Consider the following 22,800-nt stretch of genomic DNA (forward strand, 5'->3'; position numbering starts at 1 on the left):
ACACATTGCTTTGAAAGCATTCGCTCATCAAAATCATATCATAGGTTGCCTTGTGTCAATCTGCACAAATGACATCAAATAAGTTTTGGGAAATGTCAACTTAAAAAAATGACCCACATCTCGAGATCGGTAATAGAACAATGAAATAAGAAGAAAGGGGGTATTTATTTCACTAGAAACACCATCATTGATGAGCACCACTTAAGGAAACCCTATAAACCCATGCCTAAAACATACCCATTGTCATGCCCAAAATATTAGGGCAAAAACACACAAACACTTTTTTTTAAAAGTCAAATAACATAATGTTTAACACATAGTAATTTGAATAAGTTACAGAGAGTTTAAATGGGATAGAAGTGAGTTTTGCTTGTGATTCAAAATCATGCAGAGTTGACATGTCAGTTAAAGTGTGACATCATACATTCGAGCAAAGCATTAGGGTTCTATAGTTCTTGGGTTAAAGTTGAATTAAATATGTTTAGTTGAGTAAAGTAGACTCATATAATTTCGTTTTCTAACATTGGTTATTATGTCATCTGTTATTCGTTTAGTGTGTCGTTACAATTCCCTAATTGAATAAATTTGCAACTTCAACAATTTATCTAATACCTTAATACTTGATTTCGTTTAAAATTATACTTTAATTAACTAATTAAATCATTTTTATTCATCTTTTAATTACTTTTGACATTCATCTATTCTTAAACCATAATCCAATTAACTAAATCAAATGTCTAGTCAACTTGACTTACAACACTTTCAGACATTGTAGGAACGTTATAGACCTGATAAATCTTTCTAACCTGAACATTAATAAACATTAAAATTATAATTAATTAAACCTTTACTTTAAATATTATAATGCTTTAAAAATAACTTTCTAACACACACACACACACACACACAGAGGCTTATACATAGGGGACATAAGTTACCTCATTTCCCTTTTAACACCATTAGCCTTGATAAATTACCTAGAGACTTATTACTCAAGGAAACTTTAATACATTTACTAAATCAAATAAATTAGTAAATAAAAACTTCTATAATCAACTTTAATGAAGTAATTTTCTAATATACATTACTTCAATCTTTAAGACAATATAACACTAACCTACCCTATTAAACACTAATCACCTACCAACTCACTTAACATCTAATACATCTATTAATCTAACTAATCCTAATTAATTGATTACTAAACCTTATTATAATATTTCCTACCCAAAATAACATTTACTAACTTATAATCTATTAACTAAACCTAATTAACAATCCCTAACACCTAAGGCCACTTGGCAAATGTCACACCCATGTCAAACAACCAAAATGTGATTGCAAATATTTTGTAGCGAAGGCAGTGAAAAGGAAAACTAGAAACATTTTACAACCTAGAAACATTAACATTGTTTGCAAAAACAACGGTACCTTTCTTCTACTTCCTCCCTCTGTTGCGTGTAGTCACCATCGCACATGAAATGAAATATTAAATATAAAAATTGTATTTCTTCATAACTTTGGTAGGATTATTTCATTTTTGGTGGGAAAATGAAAATAGGTTGTTGACAAGTGGTAAAATTCTCCCCCAAATTGGTGGGGCTAATTCCAGCCCCATCCCTTTTTCATCCGCTCAAAATGAAAAAGCTACAAAATAGGGGCTCTTATAAAATAGGAAAAGATTCCAATTAAAACTTTAGCCCCCCCTAAAAAATCTATGGGACCTCCAACTCCCCAAAAATAGAGCCCAAGCCCCTCCAAGGGACCCCTACCTTACTTCCTAGAATTCTTCCGTTTTGGCTGTGGGATTAAGAATACAGGAATAGGAATACGTATTTTAGAATTGTTATTCTAGAATAAAAAATAAGAATACGTATTTCTATTCTTGTTTGGGGACGGATCCATAAATTTATGTTTTCTAAAATAAATAAAATTGAAATATTCTAATTCCACCTATTTAGGAGAAAGTGTAAGTGCTCTTTTTCAGGCCAAAATTGAAATACTATTCCTATTCATAATTTGAATCTGATGAACCCAAACAGAAATTTGAAATTTTAAGAATTTGCATATGCCTATTCCACTCATATTGCCCTGCTAAACAGTACTTCCTAGGATGCTATTCAATTTTCCAGTTGACTTTCCTGCTTGCTTTGTTTCACCATCATAATATCACTTGTATCACTGTTAAAACTGAATTTGCTTAAACCCTTCTAAGAGAACTCGTTACATCATAAGATGTAATTCTACATTCCACCTGTTTTATATATGCATCTTTGATTCCTTCTTGCAACACCTAGCAGTCAACAGCGATTGCACGAAATTATTTGATCTGGGCGGAAGACGAGTCGTTAGACAACTAAGTGGGGTCGAAATGGGTACTGTTGTGTGGGACTCACATGTCCAGGCTTGCAACTAAAAATGCACTGGGCAAATAATTTGAATAACAGCACAGGAAAGTGCTTATGTAATGGGCCAACGCTATTTTTCGTTATTATAGACTATTGGGACTTTACTGTATAGTGATTATGGGAGTTGAGCGCAAGTAGAGGGAAAAAATGAGCTTTCAAGATCTCCAGAGCGGTCGACCTCTGCCGAGAAGGCAAGGCGGGAGTTCATCTGCACATCAGCCGAGCTCATCCGAGGCAGTTGCAGGAGGCATCTTCAGAATTAACACTGCAGTATCTTCTTTCAAGCGCATGGTAAACGATCTCGGCACATCCAAAGATACTCCTCAACTTCGAGAAAAATTGTAAGTTGCATTTCCATTGTCTAGAAAATTCCCATGGAGCAACCGGGTCTTCTAACCATAACTCTGCTCTTCTCTTCCACCGAGCTACCTTTCCCATAGATTTTGGTGGATAGATTGATTTATGCGGATAATCGAACTGTTGATCAGCGTTCTGATGGATACATATCGAAATAGATACCCCACTTTGATGTTTTGGTTTCTTCATAATGTCGACGTGCTGTTTTGGCTCTTGGTATTGTTGTTTAGGGGAATCAATTAAGACACCCCTGCATTATGGGCTTGGGCTTTCTCATCTTACTTTAACATTGATTTCCCACTTTAAAACTGCATACACTGTTATTCTGTTATCGTATTGTGTGACGAATTCTTTATTTTTGTGATGCTCAGTCGCTGGAGTTTATCTTGACGGTCCTATTAGCAGCAGCCCTCTCCCCATTCCTATCCAGAGTTTTGCAGGGTTGTAACTGGGCAACCCAGCATATTATTCAGTGTGGCAAAACAACCTAGTTGACAAGAGAAGCGAATTGCTGTTGCTAGAGTCATCTACTCCATGCCATAAGTGGCTTTGGCACTCTAATTTGCTAGAAACAAAAGCCTTATTACAGAGTGCTGTAGTAACAGCAATGTTGTTTGCATTACACCTACACAAATTTAAGCATAGTCGTATAAAGGGCAGTTTGGTCCATAGTGACATCGACCTTAGAAACATAGACAGCTTGTTGTAACACGATCTTAAGTATATTAATAAAAAGGGTCGTCTGCTTCAATTGTTGATTATGATCTTAGAAATGTAGACAGCTTTTTGGAGAGTGATTCTCTGATTTACTACTCGCAATAAAGTGCTAATGTGGTGGATCCGCATGGGAGAGTATTTGAGACACTGATGCTTTAAATTCTCACGCACCTTTTGCTTTTTGTTAATGATGGTGAACTTGACATACTTAGCAACATTTTTTTTGATTTCAAAGAGTCTACTCATATTTTTCAATGGAAATCACGATTGAGATGTGGTTGCTCATATTTTATTAGTAGTCCCTACAACATACAAAGGATTTTTTATGAATCTTCTTTATTTGGTGTACTCTAGTTACTCCACTTACAATTGATCCCCACTAGTTGTGGTTCAATCCTAGCCCTCTGACACGTTGCTGAAGTGGCATTCAAATGGCACTTCAATAAATCCTCAGACAATCCTATAAGTTTTTGTATTCTAGCATGAAATAAACATTCATGTATTTTGTGTTCACTGTACATTCATTAGTCTTGTTTATAGCTTCTTTCTCCCTCTCATAAGACTTTCTTAACAAGTATTTTAGTTTGTGTGCCTTTTGCTTTGAAGCACTTCTTTCCTGTGATTTACTTAGAGGAGGCATTATTTCTATCTGTTCCCTTGTTTGGGCATGGGCTTGGAGCTATCACACCAATGAGTTTTTTTTTTCCAGTTCTCCTATAATGTCAATATACTTCAATCTCTGGCATCTTTAGATAATAATGTACCTGCATCTTCCTTGTGGCTATATTAAACTAAGCAGTGTGAACTGCTAGCAAAGCTACTTCAGGGGTTGATAGTGATAGATCCTGTATTCACCAAATAATTGGCCTATCAATTTTTGTGGATTGTAATCCTTTTTTGGTTTGTCATGCTCTAGGGCAATGTTCCATATGGCCATGGTAATTTAATCCAGGTCGAGAGTTGATCTATAGTAGATCAGCTTGGTTTTGTCGTAAGATACCAATGCATCTAAGAAATGTCCGGGTGCAGGTTCTGATGCTTCTAAATGTGCCGGTGCTTTTGGGTGCTGTACTGGTGCTCTGTTGTAACAGTTAAAATCTTTTACTATCTGTCAGCTCCTGAATGGTAAGAAGGGTCAAGGGCATTTTTGAAGGCTTAAGTAACCTATTTAAAGCCCAGCACAGCTTCAAAGGCTTAAATATCTAGAGGTCTGCAGCAAGTCTCCAAAAAATGTAAATCACGGCCTTATGTATGGTGCCATATCATTATTCTAGGCTGCAGTACCATTATTTAGTGGCTATTCTAAGTTAGAGATCGACATTTTTGTCTTTTCTCACCTTTTAAGACAAATCTTCCTCTTCATACACGGTTATCCTTTTAGTTGACCAGTTCGTATCTGATTTTATTCGCCATTTTTAGTATATTTCATACTGTTAACACACACAAAATAAACAACATAGGAAATTTCAAAAAATCGATTGCCATCGGTAGTTGCAACAAAAAATTGTAGACAATTTCCAAAACGTCAGTTTCAGCAGGCCATGTTATTATGGAATGGTTTATATATATATATATATAACACGCACCCAAAAGCATCCAAAATTGCACATCAGAACCCCGCACCTGCATCAGCATCAGCATCAGAACCAGAATTGGTAACTTAGGTTTTGTCAGGTATGCTTGGGGAAAAGAACTTAATAAATGCCATTACTGTTGGATGAAATGAAATGTAATCTAGGTTGTATACATCAAACCAAAAGCTAGCATAGCCTTTCAATGTGTTTGAAATTAGAAGCATTGAATTTTGATCATTGTGTTTTTAATGTTGGATTTTTATAAGGAATTTGGCTGTGCCCTTCTTGTCCTCCTTCCATTCACATAGAGAGTTGGTCAATAGAGACCACAGATTAATCAGGCCTATGCATAAGTCTCTCTTCCAAAACTTCCAATGGATCTTCCCTCTTCGCAGGCGCCACACTTTTGGGAATTTTCCCAACCATTTAAATATCATCTAGCAATATTTTTGTTTGATTGATCCTTCTAGTTGGGTAGGCCCCAAGATAAGAGGGGTCTCACATCCAATTTTGTTAAATTATTGCCTCAGAAACATATTTGAGTCAAATTAAAGGTGTCATAATATAATTTATTAATGACTTTTGGCTCCAAAAATGACCTTTTCCACCATACCATAATATTTTCACACACAAGGCCATTGTTTCTTGTGCCCACCATTTAAAACTTTTCCTCCCAGTTCCAACGAGCTATGATATTGAGGTGACTGACATACAACACCAACAAAAATAACAACCTCAACATATTTTAGATGAAAAATAATAATTTACTTGTCTTGTGAAAACAACTGAAGAAGCATCAAAATTGAAATTTGACAACAGCAAAGTGATTCTAATGAAAAAATATGACGAATGAACCTAACGGGGTGACTTACTATAAATAGACACTCCCTCCAAGATTCTTGGAGCCCAAAGTAAAAACTGAGAGCACCACTCAACTCCTCTAATTGAACTGAGTTCTCGAAACCAACAAATTGACTTACTATAAATAGTAAGTCCCTCAAGCGGAGCCAAAACACACTATAGGTTGCTGGGAAGCCTATAACTCCACAATTGAGAGCCTCAAATCCCACTATCAGCTCACGAGGGTCGCGATGGTGAACTGACCAAGACAACTGCAGGAACCTGCTAAAAATGGGGACTTTGATAAATACTTGTCCTTTTTATATGGTTTTCAATCTGTTGAAGATCAAAATTATCATAGTTAGATGATTAAAATATTCTATTGTAAACATTGATTACATTCATAAGTGCATTACTTGAGTTGATTTATACACTTCTTCCATAATATGTTTATCAATGAACGAGTGCATCAGATATATATTGCATGAGCATATAGGTGGTGGCTTAATGGTGAACACTCAGTACCTTAGATTCCATCATGTTTGTTGGCTACATACTGTTAGAACTTATAACTGATCTACAACTAACATTAAACTTCCACAATGAAGAACAAGGGGGGTCCTGAATTGTCAAAATTCTTATTCTATCATTGCTGTCCAGGTACTTTGCTTGTAAAATACTTACCCATTTTTGGTCTGGGAATTTATACTTGTGCTACACTAGCTTTGGACCCATAATTTCATTGAGAATTTTCCAAGTTAGCAAACCAACTCCGCCTTATTTTTTTGGCTTACAAATATTTTCCCAAGCCAAAAGAGGAATTTTAGCCTGCTCTTGATCACCATTCCAAAAACAATTCCTCATCCTCTGTTCTAAAATGCAAATCACTTTCTCTGAAATTTCTTAGACACATCACGGATAATAGCGGCATTGCCAAGATGAGAGTCTTTTATTAAAATAATATCTCCTAAGTTATTCTATTTCTATTTTAGTGGTCACTTCTAGATATTGTAAATATCGTGTATAATAGATTCGTTCTGTTATTTGTTTGTTACTTTTTAGAAACATCTCGATTGTAATGTCTATAAGAATAATTCATTCTTTGTTAATAATTATTCAGTTATTTTACCAATTACCTCTCGTAATATGGTATCAGAGCTAAGGTAATTATTTTTGAAAAATTTATAAGTTCTAATGAAATTATTAGTCTCAAATTTTTCAAATTTTTTTTTGGCATTCAAAGTTTTTCAAAAATTAATAATTTCTGCATTGAAATTATCTGCTAATTTTTTTTGAATCAATTCTGAAATGCAACTAAGGTTTTGGCATTTAATTTGGTAGTTGAACTCATGCTGGTTTCTATCATTTTTTCCTCAGATCGTGGCCCTTCGTCTATGTTCGATGAGTTTCATCTACCTCCTGCGTGGCCCTATATTGTTTCTTTTCCTGATTCATAAACCTTTTCTGCAGTATGTCCGTGGATTTTTTCGAGCCACAAAGGATCTCCCACATCCACATAATCATTGTTGTTGGGTAAAACAACCATTTTTGATCATGTTTTCTCCAACCCACGACTATTTTAAACAACCCTTCCTGCATCAAAAACATGTTTTTAGCATCTCGTTTATGCCGCTTTACAGTCTATTTTTGTTTTAACTTCTTATTGAGTGACTCTTCTTTCTTCTGTGACCCAATTTGTTTTAAAAAATGACCATTTTGGGTCCTTTTTTAATGCTCTCATACGATCTCCAACAAAGATTTTTGAATTCTCTATCATTTCTTGAGGCTTTTTGCAGTTGGCTAGGGTTTTCCTTGAAACTTAAATTTTTTTCTCCGGGTTCAAAGTCCAATTCTAGATCAGTGGCGTTGTTTTCAAGATCTCAACTAGATTGCTTTTAGATTTATCTGAGTGCCTTTTTTTTGTGACTCAAACTTTGTGCTAGCCAAAATTTTATTTTGTTTACAGATTCTTGGTGGACTTCAAACGGGTTGTCTTCAAAATTTTCTTGGTGTCCTGAATTTCATGCCTCAAATTTTGTGCAAGCAAATTCATATTGAAATTTGTATTTGGTCTTGCCTCTATATACAACCCATTTATTCTTGTTCTTTCACCCATCTAGTTTTCTCATTTTATGTGCCTCGAAAAGTGTGCAATGGCATCTTTGACCAACATTCTGTTGGAGGGAATAAAAAATTCAATGGCAAGAATTATAACACTTGGAAGTAGCATATGCTGACAATTTTTGAGTATAAGCTTCTTGACAAAATTGTGTTGGACACGACTAGATGTCCCAAGGAAGTAAACAAAGGGTAGGATAAATTAGGATCAAGAAGTTGTCATGCTCATCAAACTTTCCATCATAGATGATCACCTCATGCAGGTTCCTTTTGGTAAAACAACAGTAAGATTTGGAGCCATCTTAAAGGTTTGCAAAAAATCTAGGACAAAAGTCATACATTCTATCCAAAGAACATGCTCTTCTTGATCACGATGGATGGTCACATTGATTAGGTATCCCTATAGGAGCATCTCAATAAAATCAAAGATATTCGTGATTAGTTGGAAGCCATTGGACATAAAATGGAAGGAGACATGGTGGTAATCACCCTAAAGAGTCTCCCATCTTCCTATGAGCACATTGTTGAACTCTCAACATTGCTTTCAGTCATTTTGATATTTCGTACTCATATCTTGGGGTAATGCTTCTACAACAAAATTGCCAGAAACAACAATTTGACATTGGTGCTAGCTCATCTTCTACCACTCAAGCCTTCTCAGCCAAATCCACATGCAACTATTAGCTCTCTTAGTCTTCTTAGCAGAATCCTTCTGCCCAATCTTTGGAAGGCCCAAAGTAGAAAAATGTTTAGTGCAACTACTGCCATAAGTTTGGCCATATGAAGTTGGAGTACCAAAAATGCTTAGCTTCTCAAGCCAAGCAATCTAGTTCATAGCCTCAAGCGCATGCTATAGAGCACACTAAGCGATGTGAATCTGCCTATTACGCCTTCATGGCTAAAAGAATTGCAGATTATGTAAAGTTCATTGATTTAGGTACCTCCCTCCACTTCACTCATCGTCGGGATTGGTTCACAGATTTCCAACCATTCTCAAATTCAGTTTTTTTTGGAGAAGGGTACACTATTGTTGGTAGAGGCAATATCCATATTTAGTCTAGAGGTAGGAACACGATTTTCCTTGATGTGTACTATGTTCTAGGCATGGAACTCAATCTTCTCTTCCTCAATCAAATTTTGAGACATTCTCCTTGGCTTGATGTGACCTTTAGTTCACATTAGTGTAGTATCATTGATTGGGAAACTTAGTTCAGTATCATTGATTGGGAAACTTAGTCATTTTATTTGTCAATTGGTTGAAGATGGATCTGTGGAGTTGTAGTTAGTTCTTATAGCTGACTAGATTGCTAATATTTTCACCGAGTCCCTACTTTCAGAGAAGTTTGTCAAATTCAGGGGGCAACTTGGTGTCGTTGATAAGTTGACCATTAAGGGAGGGTATTAAAATTATATCTTCTAATTTAGTCATTTTTCTATTTTGATGGCCACTTCTAGATATTGTAAATATCTTGTAAAATAGATTCTTTCGATTATTTGTATGTTTCTTTTTAGAAACATCTCAATTGTAATCTCTATAAGAGCAATTCATTCTTTGTTAATAATCATTCAATTATTTTACCAATTACCTCTTTTAATATCTTTGACATTAAAATCCTTCCTACTAATGTTAGCCAGATTACTTTTCCAACCTTCCAACTTACATATACACCCATCTATCAAGCCTTTCCAAAGAAAATACTTGTACACTACTATAAATAAAGGGATTCCTAAAAAAATTACCTGGTAGTCGACTTGGCCGCACATTAAAGACCCTAAAGATTTCTCTTTGAGCATCCTAGTTTGTATTAACGAAAAAGCCCTCGAATTTCCCCCAGTTAATTTTTGTCTGAGTACCTTGCTATAATTATCGAAAACTCTCCTCATCCCCCCTCACCTTTGCTAGAAAGCCTCCCCCATCAACAAAGTGTCATTAGGGAATTGGAGGTGAGAAACTAGGTCCACTTCTTTGGGAGCTAAGACTCCCTTCCACTGTCCTTGTTCCCTATGTTTTGGAGTCAATCTTCCTAACACTTCTACCATCAATATGAAGGAAACAGAGAGATAAGATCTTCTTGCCTAAGATCTCATGACATAGTGAAAAATTGTGGGGGCCACCTAACTAAAGTTGATGCTCAACACTCAATAATCATTTCATTGATTCATATTATCCATTATGCACTAAAACCAAATTTCTTCAATGCTTTGTACAAGAAATCTCCGTCCACCCTATCATAAGCTTTCATGATGATATGTCCAGTTTTACTAACATCTTCGTCTGCTTACTCAATTTGATTGAGTGTTTTGCCTCGTGCTCTATAATAATTCCTTCCAATGGGCTTTTAGGGGTTAAAGCACCTTGCTTCTCAGATATCAGTAATCCCAAGATCTTCTCAAGCCTATTTGTGGCCACCTTTAGAATTACTTTATAGATCACATTACATAGAGAAATTAGGTGGTACTCCTTAAATGACTACGCCTCTTCCTTTGGGATTAATGCTACCAATGTGTTATTGAAATCGTGTAAGACAACCCTTTTGTTTGAACTCCACCACTTCCCACATATCCATCTTGACCACCTTCCAAAAATTCTAAAAAAATAATTCTTGGAAGCCATCTGGCACAGGTGACTTATCACCTTCTAAAGCAAACAACACATCATCAACTTTCTTTAACTGTATTGGAGCCATCAACATATTGTTGTTCGAATTTGAAACTAGTTTTGGAAGGAATCTGAGAACATCACCATATTCCTCCATAGAAACAAAATCATTGTTTGACCGTAAAGAGGAAAAGAAAGAGACAACCTCCTTATTAATGTCGTCTTTCTCAAAGCATCTTTGCCCAACTTCTATTGATTGACCTTCTTTTAACAAAACTATAGAATAATTTTCTGTTATGGTCTCTCTTTCAGCCAAATTTCTCTAGACTTCTTGTGCCAATATGTTCCTTCTCTTGCTAAAATCTCTTCATACTAAGCCTTGAGGTCCTTTTCAGTGAGAAAGTCTACTTTATCCATTTCATTTAAAATTACTTTGTTATACAAGGCTTCAAGCTGACCTTCTATGATCTTTTTATTACAAAAATGTCTTTGAAATGAAGCCAATTCCAGACCTTCAAACTGATTTTATTGAATTGAAGTTTCTTGAAGAACTGAAAACCTTTGTTGCCCAAACATTGAAGGGAATCGCACCACCATTTTGTGACCATCTCTATAAACCCTGCTTCATAGAAGATGATCTTTTTGAAGTTGAAAGGGAACCTCAAAGGAATTGCATCCTTCTATAACATTAAAGCCACAAGAAAATGATCCGACTTTGCGAAAGGAAGAATGGTTGCTTCAAAGACCAAAGGGATAGAGTACCATCCTCCAACCAAGAAGAAATGGTCCAGCTTAACTGCAATGTTGAAGAAACCATGCCTTCTATAAGTCTAGTGTACAACCCATTTTGCACTTTCACTTCCCACAACCTATTCCTTGTAAAAAAATCTAGAAATTTGTTTGAACACTATCTAGTGTTCCGTTCCCACCTTTCTTTTTAACGAAATCTAGAGTTCCATTGAAATCTCCCCGAAGGATGAAAATCTCCATATCGAGACACCCAAGAAATTTGAGATGACACCCCACACTGCTTTATTATCCCTTGTGTTTGTTGGTCCATAAAAAATTAACAAGAATAAATTGTTCTGAGATGGAGCATATTTATATTCAACCTTTACTCTTCTTGGATTCCATAATATATCTAAGTCTCTTGAGGTCCCATTAGAACTAATAAAAATGCTAGATTAGAATTTCCATACACCTAAGAGTTTTGCTGCTTCTTATTTGAGTTTGGTTTCCTGCAAACAAATAACATTAGGTGTTCCTTGATCAAAACAATGCTTGATCTTTAATATTCCCGATCAAGATTAACTATAGATTCACTTGTCTTTCACTTGAAATGATGATGTCAAAGATATATTCCGAATGTTTGAATAGAGTTTTTTGAATGAGAAGCACTCAAGATATTGAACAAAATTTCATTGATAACCTGCAACTCCTATTAAATTTGAAATTGTTGTCTATTTGGTAAGCTCATATAACACAATTTCTAAATAAACAATTGATATAATATTCTTCAGGCTAGTAAATGAGAACATAAACTAGCTTTTATATATATATATATATCTGATATGCTAGGAGTAATCCTTCTTGAGGCACCTATTTTTCATCAAATCGTAAGGTTTTTTTGTGTGGGTTAGGATTTGATTAAAATAGGCGCTTCAAGAAGGATTACTCTCGACATATTATATATGTATATATAAGCTAGTAGTAGTCACTGCACACCATGGAAGACACTTTTAAAGATTTTGGATGATAATAATATATATTTTTATTTTTCTAAATTTTCTAATTTTTTATTTAAAAAAAATAGTTCTAATTTTTTTTTTAAAAGCTCTATTTTTTAAAACTCTATTATGGATATGGTTGCAGTTAGGCTTAGGGTTCAGACTCTAATAACAGAGGTACTTGATATGTATGATGAGTATAACAAACTTCCTTCACAGATTCAGAAAGAATTACCATCATGGATTATGTGGACTTTCATCTAAAGCTGCAAAACAAGAGTGATGTGGCAAAAAAGAAATATTATGATGTGGCCCAGAATCTCCTTGCAAAAGATAGGTGCGAAAATTCGTATGACAATAATCAGCTTGCTAGTGGTCTTGAAAAGGAAGAGCAACCTGCTCATGATCATGTGGAAGGTGTTAAATATAGTACAAGTCTATTGACAGGTAGTACAGAGGTAGAAGACTCTTGTGGAGCTACTAACATTAGTGCTCTTGATGAGCATGATGAGAACAAATTGGAGAAGATTACCTAACCAGCCAATGATGAGGACTCAACATTTCTTGTGAGTGCTGATTCAGACCTATGGGTCTCTACATATGGTACAGATTCTTCTTGTGATAAATTTAGTTCTGAATATGATGTTGCTCCTAAGTCTTCCTCACATCTAAGTATAAAAGAGGACATTAATGACATGGATATGTATGATGAAAGCACAAGGATCAATGGTTTCCAATCAGCTCAAGGGAATAAAGTGGAAGGACTCATCAACAAAGGTGAGGTGTATTCCAAACTTTTCATTGGTGATTTGCAGATCCATATTGGCAAGGAGGGAAACTCCTTTGAAGGTACTATAGATGGCCGTAGTGTTATCTCATTTGTGTTACGTGGAGAGGGCATGACTCCAACCATAGAAGCAATTAAGTATGATGATTGTGTTGCTCCGACAGATGAGGATAAGTCAGATAATTTGATCTATGACAGCCGTTACCCCTTAGATGAATTTGAACTATAGCCTTTATCATTGCAAGATTTGAAGGAAAGATTGTTGGTTACAGAGGTTGTATAAGTTTTGACAAGGGCAGATGAGTCTCACAAATACATTGAAGATCTTATGTGGAAAACTCAAATGGATGAGAGGAAAACAGGGGATCTGTGTGGGATCGCTAGTACTCAATTGCACACAATCAAAGAAGCTTTTGAAAGGTTAAAATCAGATTATTTGAAGCTGTTATAGGATAAGGATCTCGCTATCAAGTTTGTGGAAGATAAGGAAAGGGAGATAGATGAATTATGTCTCCAGTTAAGCATGATACAATACTCCTTGCATCAGGCTGAAAATCAGGCTTCTATTGCAGCCACCCAAAAGGAAGATGAATAGAAATGTGGAACTTTGGAGATGGTACTAGTTGTTGAAGGAATCAATAGCAATTGTGGACATGAAAACAAGAACAATGTTTCCACCATTCTCCATATCGATGAGGCATTTTTTGCTAATGAAGACCATAAGGACTAGAAAGAAATAAACCAAGAGAACTCTATTTTTTATGACAACAGTTGTACATCTTCACATTATCACGTGGATAGAGATACATCATATGAAGATAATTCAAAGATTTCATTTGATGATGATCTCTTCATTGATGGAGATGTTGATTTAGCAATGATACTTATGGTGAAGCAGAGAGTTCAGATTTGTCCGTAGTGTGCCCTGTGGATTTTCATAGCTTACCCAGAGATTTATCATCCAGTTCTTATGATATGGCAACTGTGTACTTATTGATTGGTGATTTTATCTTTTTGCCTACACCAGTTATTAGTTGTTGCCCTGCTTGGACTATTAGCAGATTTTCAAATTTGGCTTGGCCTACAGGGGTTAGTGATTTACTTGTAGATGAGTGGGAACCACACATGTTGCGATATATTCCATATGAGATGTTTATCTTCCTAGTTCGACAACATAGTCGTGACATTGTTGACATTCTTGTGCTGGCCCAAGTTATGGCAGTGACATCTTGAGACAGGACGAGTTGGTTTCTTTGCATATGGGTAGTGTGTTTGGCATCCACTTGTTCAGATGGCTGATTCAGGAGGTTGGTGATTCATCGATCATCTATTTCTACACCAAGGATTGTGTTGACAGGTTGGTTTGGGATCCAGGTGTTAATGTGATATATGTTTTACATTTTGTGGATTATGTTGTGATGCTACACAGAGATTTATGATCAGAGTCGTGCAACCTATATCAAAGATTCAGATATTGACATGGGATCCAAGGATCATAGTGATAGATGGGTTGTATCCTTAGTATTAGTTCCACAGTTTGACACATCCTAACTACATAATTACTAGTATGGGTTATAGAGTAGTTTGTAGATGGACATGGGACCTTGGTATTGGATTATGGACTCATGATTGCTTGAGGGCAAGCAATCTCGAGGAGGGAGGACTGTAATGTCTCATTCTTGGGATATTAAAAAATTTAAAGACATACTCATATAATATTAAAATTGACTATATGAGCATAATTTGAATTTATAAAAGGTCAATTTAAAATTATAAATTGGGCTAAAAGTGACAAGGAGGGATAAGACAAAAAGACAGGAAGGGAGTCGAAGAGTCACAACTTTGGGGATTAAAAGGAGAAAGCTTCATTCATTTTGACATGCTTGGATTTTCGAGTTATTTTCAGAGTTATCTTTGAGAAAGGGAAAGCTTGGCTTTTAGTTATCAAAACCTGAGGATAGAAACCTTCAGGGTCTTCTTGCTAGATCGGACGTCAACTTGGTTCAGCTTTGGTGGTGAATTCACAGCAGGATTCACATTGGAATTACATGTTGTTCTCTATGTATTTCCAATCTGACTATTATTGTTGCTTGTAAGATTGGAGTTCTTTGCATGTTATTGTATTGCTCTTTTATAATGCAATAATGAATTCTGTGGCATTTTATGTCAGTGTTTTATTGGTTATTTGCTGGTTTTTAATTGCACAGACCATCTGCTGTTTTCCAAATCTGTTTATGAGATAAATTCAGGGAAATACCCATTTGGGATATTACAAAAACCCTTTCAGGTAAAAAGTCATGGTAGATCAATAATTTTCCATTACCAAATGAGCACCAACCCAAAAATACACAAGTGAGCACCAATTCATTGAGAGCACTATCTCTGATTACATAAGTGAGCACCAACTCATTGAGAGCACTAACCTTCCTCGAAGCACTAACTTTGTTCAGCTGAACCACCGACTTCAATTTGAGCACCAACTCAAATGCACTCGAACCATACAAAAATTGCACACATTCCCCTGAAAACAGTTCTTGACTTGTGATAGGCTTGACTCTATATCATACATGCTTGACTCAATAACCTCAATCAAAATCTGCATCAAAATCCTTCTTCAACAATGCTGTCAAACTGACTATAAGTCTCCCACAAAGTTTCTTCTTTTGTTCTTCATTGCAGGTCTGCAATAATCTTCACGTTCTGTATATCTTGTCTTCTTTTTTAACACCACACACCCTTTTTCAAAATGAATTTCATAAAACAAACCGCTGCCTTGACTACTCATTAATCACACCTCGTTAGAATAACACTTTTCAAACAAAAAGTTAAAAACATTATCGACTCCGAATCTCTTGTTCAACAATAACATGGCTTGTGTACAGGAGATACTCACACCAATAGAAGGAATATTGTGCCAATAATATTAACAGCCAGCATGAGCAGAGATGCCAATACCTCTCTATATTTATTTGCCAGCCAAAGTCTAAGTCAGTGATATTAGAACTGCTATTTTGTTGTGTTCCCATACTCTCCACAGTGATAACCCAATCCCAGCATACACGGTTGACTCATATCTGCTGACCAAGGAAGAAAATGGCCAAGTAAAATGATAATTCTTCAGAATATTAAAATGTTTCTTTAATGCAAAACTGTTTCACAGAATCTGAAGCTGCTCCATACACAAAAAACATCAAAATCCAAGAATCTCAAGTATGTTGCCAGACTCAAGCAGTTGCACAAAAATGGGGTAAATAAATGAATCTGTTCCAAGAAAAAAGGTCCAACAAAATTAAATCTTGAAACCGTCAGAAATGTGGAGTATATGCAATGGAATTCTGAAACAGCCAACAGAAGGAAGTTTGCCTTTTAATATATGTGATTCTCTTGAAGACATGACTCATGTCCATACTTAATGATTATTTGCGCTGGACTTTAGGAAACTCAGCAATGAGCCATCCATCTCAAAAATAAAGATGATATGTGTTTGCCTTTAAAAGAATTGGTCCAATAACAACCGCTGATATGGTAAACAAGCTGACTTGGCACAAAGAAGTAGACATGCAACCAGCACAAACATACAACTGTAGCTCAAGCAACTCAAGCACACAACTAAGTAGCTCAAGCAACTCAAGCACACAACTAAGTAGCTCAAGCAAGTAATTAAGTAGCTCCAACAAACAACCAAGCAGCTGATGGAGATCTGATGAATAATCAGCAGCTTGATAAAAATTTCAGTCCAATTTCCTTTTACTTAGTAATCCTCCAAACTTTATATGACCTTGATCATCAACCTTCGACATCAATGACAAAATATTCAACACAAACTTGCTGTCAGTACTTAGAGAGTTCACAGTGCAGGCTTGCCAGACTAGTGGGTAAACATGAAAATGGGGCAAGTGTAAAAATGTTAAAAAATTATTTTATTAAAGCTATGGTACTGGGTTATTTAATTTTGCCACTTGTAGCACAAAGCATGATCTTTGTTAGGGTTTGAATTCAGGATGGCTTGCTATTTGCCCAGAGTTCTGTCCAAGCACCTCAGGTTCCCTGTGGGTCCATTTGTGCTGTACCTTGAATGAACCCGCATCTAAATTTCAGAAATCCAGAGTCAAAATCACCAAAATCTGGCATGTCATTGTCCAGACTCCAAACCAAGGATTTAGCTATTTTAAGGCACGCCTTAGTCCACTTGCAAGATTCTCGCAATACTCCCTAGTCCCTAAAGTTAGATTGCCACTAAACTGAGGCCCTCAATAGTAATGGTGGAATACTGTAGAACTGAACATGCAGATCCAAACAGCAGCAATTACTAGCTATATAGGCAAACGGCAGTCAAACTTTTTTCATTTCTTTCTATAAATACTCTAGTTCCAATGCTGGTTCAATCAGAATAAGCAGGACAAAATGAGGATGGAGAAGCAACATTGCAGAGAATGGCAGCAATGAAATGAGAGCTATACATAATGTTTTGATTTTATATATTAATATAGATTATTTATTATATTATAAATGTTTTTTAGTTTTCTGTAAGTACTTATAATTATCTGTTATATAAAGTATATTATATTTTTTAAGAGAGCTTTTCAGCTGCATATGAAAAATTGCATGTAACCTGAAGGTATATGTGGCCTTGAAGGCCTTAATTTGGTATACTAATGTGGGCTTTGCCCCTTGATCTGGCTTTGGATTTTCAGTAAGGAAAAAATATAAAATATTTGAGGTCATGTTTTCCAAAAATTAAATTTGTAAACTATTAATGCAGATGCAATTTTTAATCATATGACACCATTCTGTGAATCAAAATTGCTTTTGATCGATAAATGAAGGAAAACTATTTATGACATTAGCAATTCAGTTTGAAACTTTGAAGACGTCCGTTTTGAGCATTTTGCAAATTTATATGTTCTAAGTTTTTAGGAATTTTTCTCAGCTTTGTAGTCAGATCTGCTAGAAAATACTTCTTCAGCATTTACGCATCTACTCAATACATTACTGTACTCTGCATTTAATTTATGGTTTTTTAATGGGATTTAAGTATTTTTTTAAGTTGCTGAGTTTTGCTGATTTTTCGAGTCCAAAACAAATTTGTGTCTGCTGAGTTTCTATGAAGTCTGAGAAACAATGGGTGAAATTGTTTGAGTAATTCTTTAATTATTTCCAGGCATAAGGCTAGGCAAGATATTGGACAGCTAGTGAAGGAGACATCTGCAAAGCTGAAAGCGGCTAGTGAAAGAGATCAGAATCAGGAAGTTCCTGTAAGTCACATTTGTGACAAGAATGTTTTGTGTTATATGTTGTACATTGAGGATGGGCTAATATTACATACAAGTCAAAAAGCTTTAAAATAAATTAATTGGTTTTTCCTGTCAAGTTTATTAAAGAGAGAGCAGTTTCTTTTGAATGCTAATGCAGTATACTCCTTACTGGTTAATTTTATGACTTGCCAACTTAGTTACCGGATTTGTCATGTACAGGTCGGATCTGGATTCGGATCTAATCCAGATCCGGATCTGGGCGGGATCCTTGATTCTACCTGTGGATGTGCGGTCCGCGGATCTTGACGGATCCACAGGCAGAATCAAGGATCCTGCCCAAATCCTCATGGATCCAAGCCACAGCCTGAGGATCCAATGTGGATCCACGGAAATGCAAGACATAAAAACAAACGGTGGGCCCAAGTGCATTTTAATGTTTTTTTTGCTTCAAACCCTAAAAATGATCCTTTTATTCATGATGCAAGCTCATTTTCTCTCACATTTTCTCTCTCATACTTTTAGAATTATGTATATTTGTCTCTCTCTCTTATATATATATATATATATATATGCAAGACATAAAAACAAAAAACGGTGGGCCCAAGTGCATTTTTTAATGTTTTTTGCTCCAAACCCTAAAAATGACCCTTTTATTCATGATGCAAGCTCATTTTCTCTCTCATAATTTTAAAATTATGTATATGTATATATATATATATATATATATATGCAGACACGGCCTGGTTAAATAGGAGTGTCTGAAACTCTTGGTTCTGATGCATGCAGACTCACATCCCAACTCGATTCAGTCAATTATTTCTTTATTTATGCAGGCTTATAGATAGTAAGGGCTGGAATGGTAGGCATGAAGATTTCTGAAGAAACCACCCCTTCTTTATATTCGGAAAGGCTGGTTTAGAAGACATAGAAATCTTTCCCATCCCAAATAAAAGATTGACATGAAGGGTGAGCCCAGGCCTCTATTCTTCCCACCGGATCGATCTAGTGATAGGATCAAGGTTGAATGAACAGGGGATTGGGTCAGTCATATCACATAGTATTAACATCTCGCTCATCCCTCGTCTCTCTTCTGGTGTTACCAATGCAAGTCCCAAGTTCATAGAGTACTAGCCCATAGAGTTAACCTGTGTTGAAAGAAGTAATCAATCTTTCTTTTTACTTTTGTATGCCAATTATGACCGATGCCATACAATTCATTGTTGCAATTTTATAGTTCCAGAAATAATGACAACTTGCTCCACTCTTTATGTTGTGTGTCTGTGTATCCCTTGATTGTTTAGTGACAACAAATTGGTCTGCCTTGTTATGATATTGCTATTAGAATCCTACTGTGTAGTTTTTGAATCAAATTCATTGACTTGTGTTAAAAAGGACAAGTTAGAAGTTAAAAAATGAAAATTTGGAAGGCATCGCATCCCAGGATTTACTATACAGAACTGACTTATAGCATTCAGCCATGCTTCCAAAGCTTTATCCAAGTATCCCCCTGATAATTCTAAGACAACTCCTTTCATGATGGTGTTGATGGGTTTATCTGTCACTTCATAGCATAGAATAAAATACCAAGTATTCTATCCTCTCTTGAACAAGGATAGCTCAAATTTAAAACTATATTACAAACACGTGATCAAATAAGGCAACTTTGAGGTTTACACTACTAACTAGCAACTTTGTGTTGGATAGAACTCAATGAATATGGTTTAATATTACTGGTAATACGCATAAGCACTTAAGCTGTTCTTTCTGGGTTTAATCAATTCTTTCTTCTCAAAGTTGCTGGAACTTGAATTCTAAACTAACTTGATCTTCAAATAAAGACCAAGGGATAAGGGTTTAGGAAATCTAAGCTAGCTGAATCTAATCTCTAAGGATGATATCAATGGATAATATTTGATTATTAGAATTGCTGAATTTGAGCTTTGCTTTTTCATGAGGAAACTATGCTAAACATGGTGCAATCTGTAAAGGTAATAAATGATTTTCATTTTGTAACCATTCATTCAAATACTCAATACTGATGCGGTCCAAATTAACATTCACAATCAAACTAGTGCGTACATGGGTTTAGACTAACCGTACACAATAAAAAAATTACGAATGATATGAACCAAGGAATTTATCACGTCTCCACATTCCTCCATTAAGATCAACAAACTTTAAATGAATTCCAAGAAGTGCAAACCAAGCAAACTATTAAAATAACACACAAAGATCCACCATATCTTCAATGAAAATCATGTATTTGCTCCAACATAGTCTTGACAACAATCTTTATTGCTCTCTACTCCACAACTAATGAGTTCACAAATGAGAAGGTCAAGCCTTTTGTAGACCTCTTAATCACAGCAAAGGACCTAGATTGATATTAAATCAATGGCCGAGATAATTCCAAGCAAACCCTATTTGGGCCGAGTTCACACATTGCTCATTAAAAATGGGACCCCTTTATCCTTTTGTGTGGCTGACTCTTTTTGTTTTATTGTCTTGGCAGCTCTAGGTCCGGTCTTCTGAAATTCCTTCTGTTCTGGATGAGAAGTGATAAATTTGACCAGGTCTTGGGTTGAGTTTTGTTCCCTGTTGTTCAAGGTTCCAATTTTGGAGTGTTTCTTGTCTTAAAGTCGCAAAGTCTTGAGTTCTAAATCCTTTCAAGAGGTAAGTTCTGAGCAGGCCCGTGAGTACTTTTGGAGCTCCAACATCAATACAAAGTTAAGATGATGTGTGAAATGAGCCAGAATGATAAGGTGTGGGTCAAGCCCAACACTAGTAAGCATAAAAAAGCACAAAAGAGGCCCTGGTTCAAATTGAGAAAAGGAATTCTGAGCATTTCAAAATGAAGTCCCTCAATGAATGAAATATCCCTCTAGTATGATTTGTCTAGGTTTTGCCACAAAAGACTCAAACAGATAATTTGCATGCAATTTTTTTTCAGCAAATTGTACAAAAAAATATGAAATATCCAGCAGAAATTGAGATTTATGAAAATTGCATCTAAATCTTCAATAGCACAATAAAAGATCCAATCATAGTCTTTGAACTTATAGTCAGATTGGATAACTAGAAATACCAATTTGAAGTACTATACTTAAGTGATATCTCCAACTGACAATGGGTTTTCCTCCATTGCCTCCAAGCTTGAGGGTTTCCATACTCAAACCAGTTGAAAGTCAAAGCTTCCAAATCCTCCAAGAGGAGATTCCGAGATAGTAAATCATACATAAACCGAGCATGATCAGAATGAGCCTCTCATTGTTTTTTTTAAGTACAACCCTGTGACTCTTCATTTCCTTTCTGCCCGTCTCTTCATATTCCTTTTTCTGTCTCTTTATTTTCCTTGATAAACTTAAAATTACTTTATTTATTTTCTCACTAGACCATGAAAGTCTTTTTTATTACTATGTTAAATAATTAAACTAAGTTGTCATTTAATTTTAAATAATTTGACAAAGTAAAATTTAATTGTTTAATTGGCTTCTAATGTCCCAAAAAGGGGACATTACTGTCCTCCCTTCCTGGTGATTGCTTGCCCTCAAGCAATCTGCACCTACATGTCAAAACCAAATACCAGGATCCCATATCAACCTCAGATATATTGTTCCACCAATCCGTTGCGCTAGTCTAATATAATCATCACCATGCCCACTGAAATAATCACTGAACATGCCAATGCCAGGATCCCTAATCATTCCATAATCAGTCAAGTCAACTTGCTATGTCCTACTACCATGAATGAGAACCTCTCTCCAGTTGAAGTCGTAGATACCTCTAATGTCACATGATCATGGAGGCTCATCATTATGCCAACCTCTATTAGGGAGAAGATGATAGAAATCTCTCCAACTCTTCCAACTGGTTCTTGTAGGTCAATGCTACTCAATAAAAATAACCTTGAAGACAACCAACCCAATACTACTTCTGGGGTCAACAACTAGAACCATAACATCAACAATTAACCTCCGAGTGTCGAATAATGAGTTGTGCCCAAAGAATATCCCCCAATTAGTAGCATTGAAGTCTCTGAATACATAGGAGTAGCTGAAAATCTGACATCTATGATCAAATCGCATCTAATATCAATCCTCAACCATTGAACTAAAGATTCCATCCATCTCATTTGTTGATCATGATCTAAACTCATGTGTAAGCTGTTTGGAAAGTGAGCATCAGTACTAGCTGTAGAAATTGATCCACCACTCCAATCTTGTGACCATATCTCATCCCTAGAAACTGTAACCAAGTCTCTGTAATGTCACTTGTCGGGATATTACTTAATTCATCTTTTATCAGAATCTGTGCAGACCCGTTCCATATCTTCAATTTCTCTTGTATATTTCCCCCTCACTATTTCTTAGGTTTAGTATTCCTTAATATAATTTGTAATCAGAGAACGTGTCTCTTAA

The 22,800-nt window shown here is 35.7% G+C and overlaps 1 protein-coding gene across 1 annotated transcript in view; it reads left to right on the top strand.

The window, feature by feature from the left end:
• Nucleotides 1–2,102: 2,102 nt before the first annotated feature.
• The window catches only part of LOC149530400 (syntaxin-22-like), a 62,986-nt gene continuing 42,288 nt past the window's right edge, over nucleotides 2,103–22,800 (top strand). The window contains exons 1-2 of the mRNA XM_089808798.1: nucleotides 2,103–2,749; nucleotides 18,289–18,382. Coding sequence (XP_089664924.1) covers nucleotides 2,556–2,749; nucleotides 18,289–18,382 — 288 coding nt within the window. The 5' untranslated portion in view covers nucleotides 2,103–2,555. The remainder of the gene's footprint in view (nucleotides 2,750–18,288; nucleotides 18,383–22,800) is intronic.

The sequence above is a fragment of the Cupressus sempervirens genome, chromosome 11, assembly GCF_028749045.1.
Source record: "Cupressus sempervirens isolate cs-2001-9-10 chromosome 11, ASM2874904v1, whole genome shotgun sequence".
Classification (NCBI taxonomy): domain Eukaryota; kingdom Viridiplantae; phylum Streptophyta; class Pinopsida; order Cupressales; family Cupressaceae; genus Cupressus; species Cupressus sempervirens.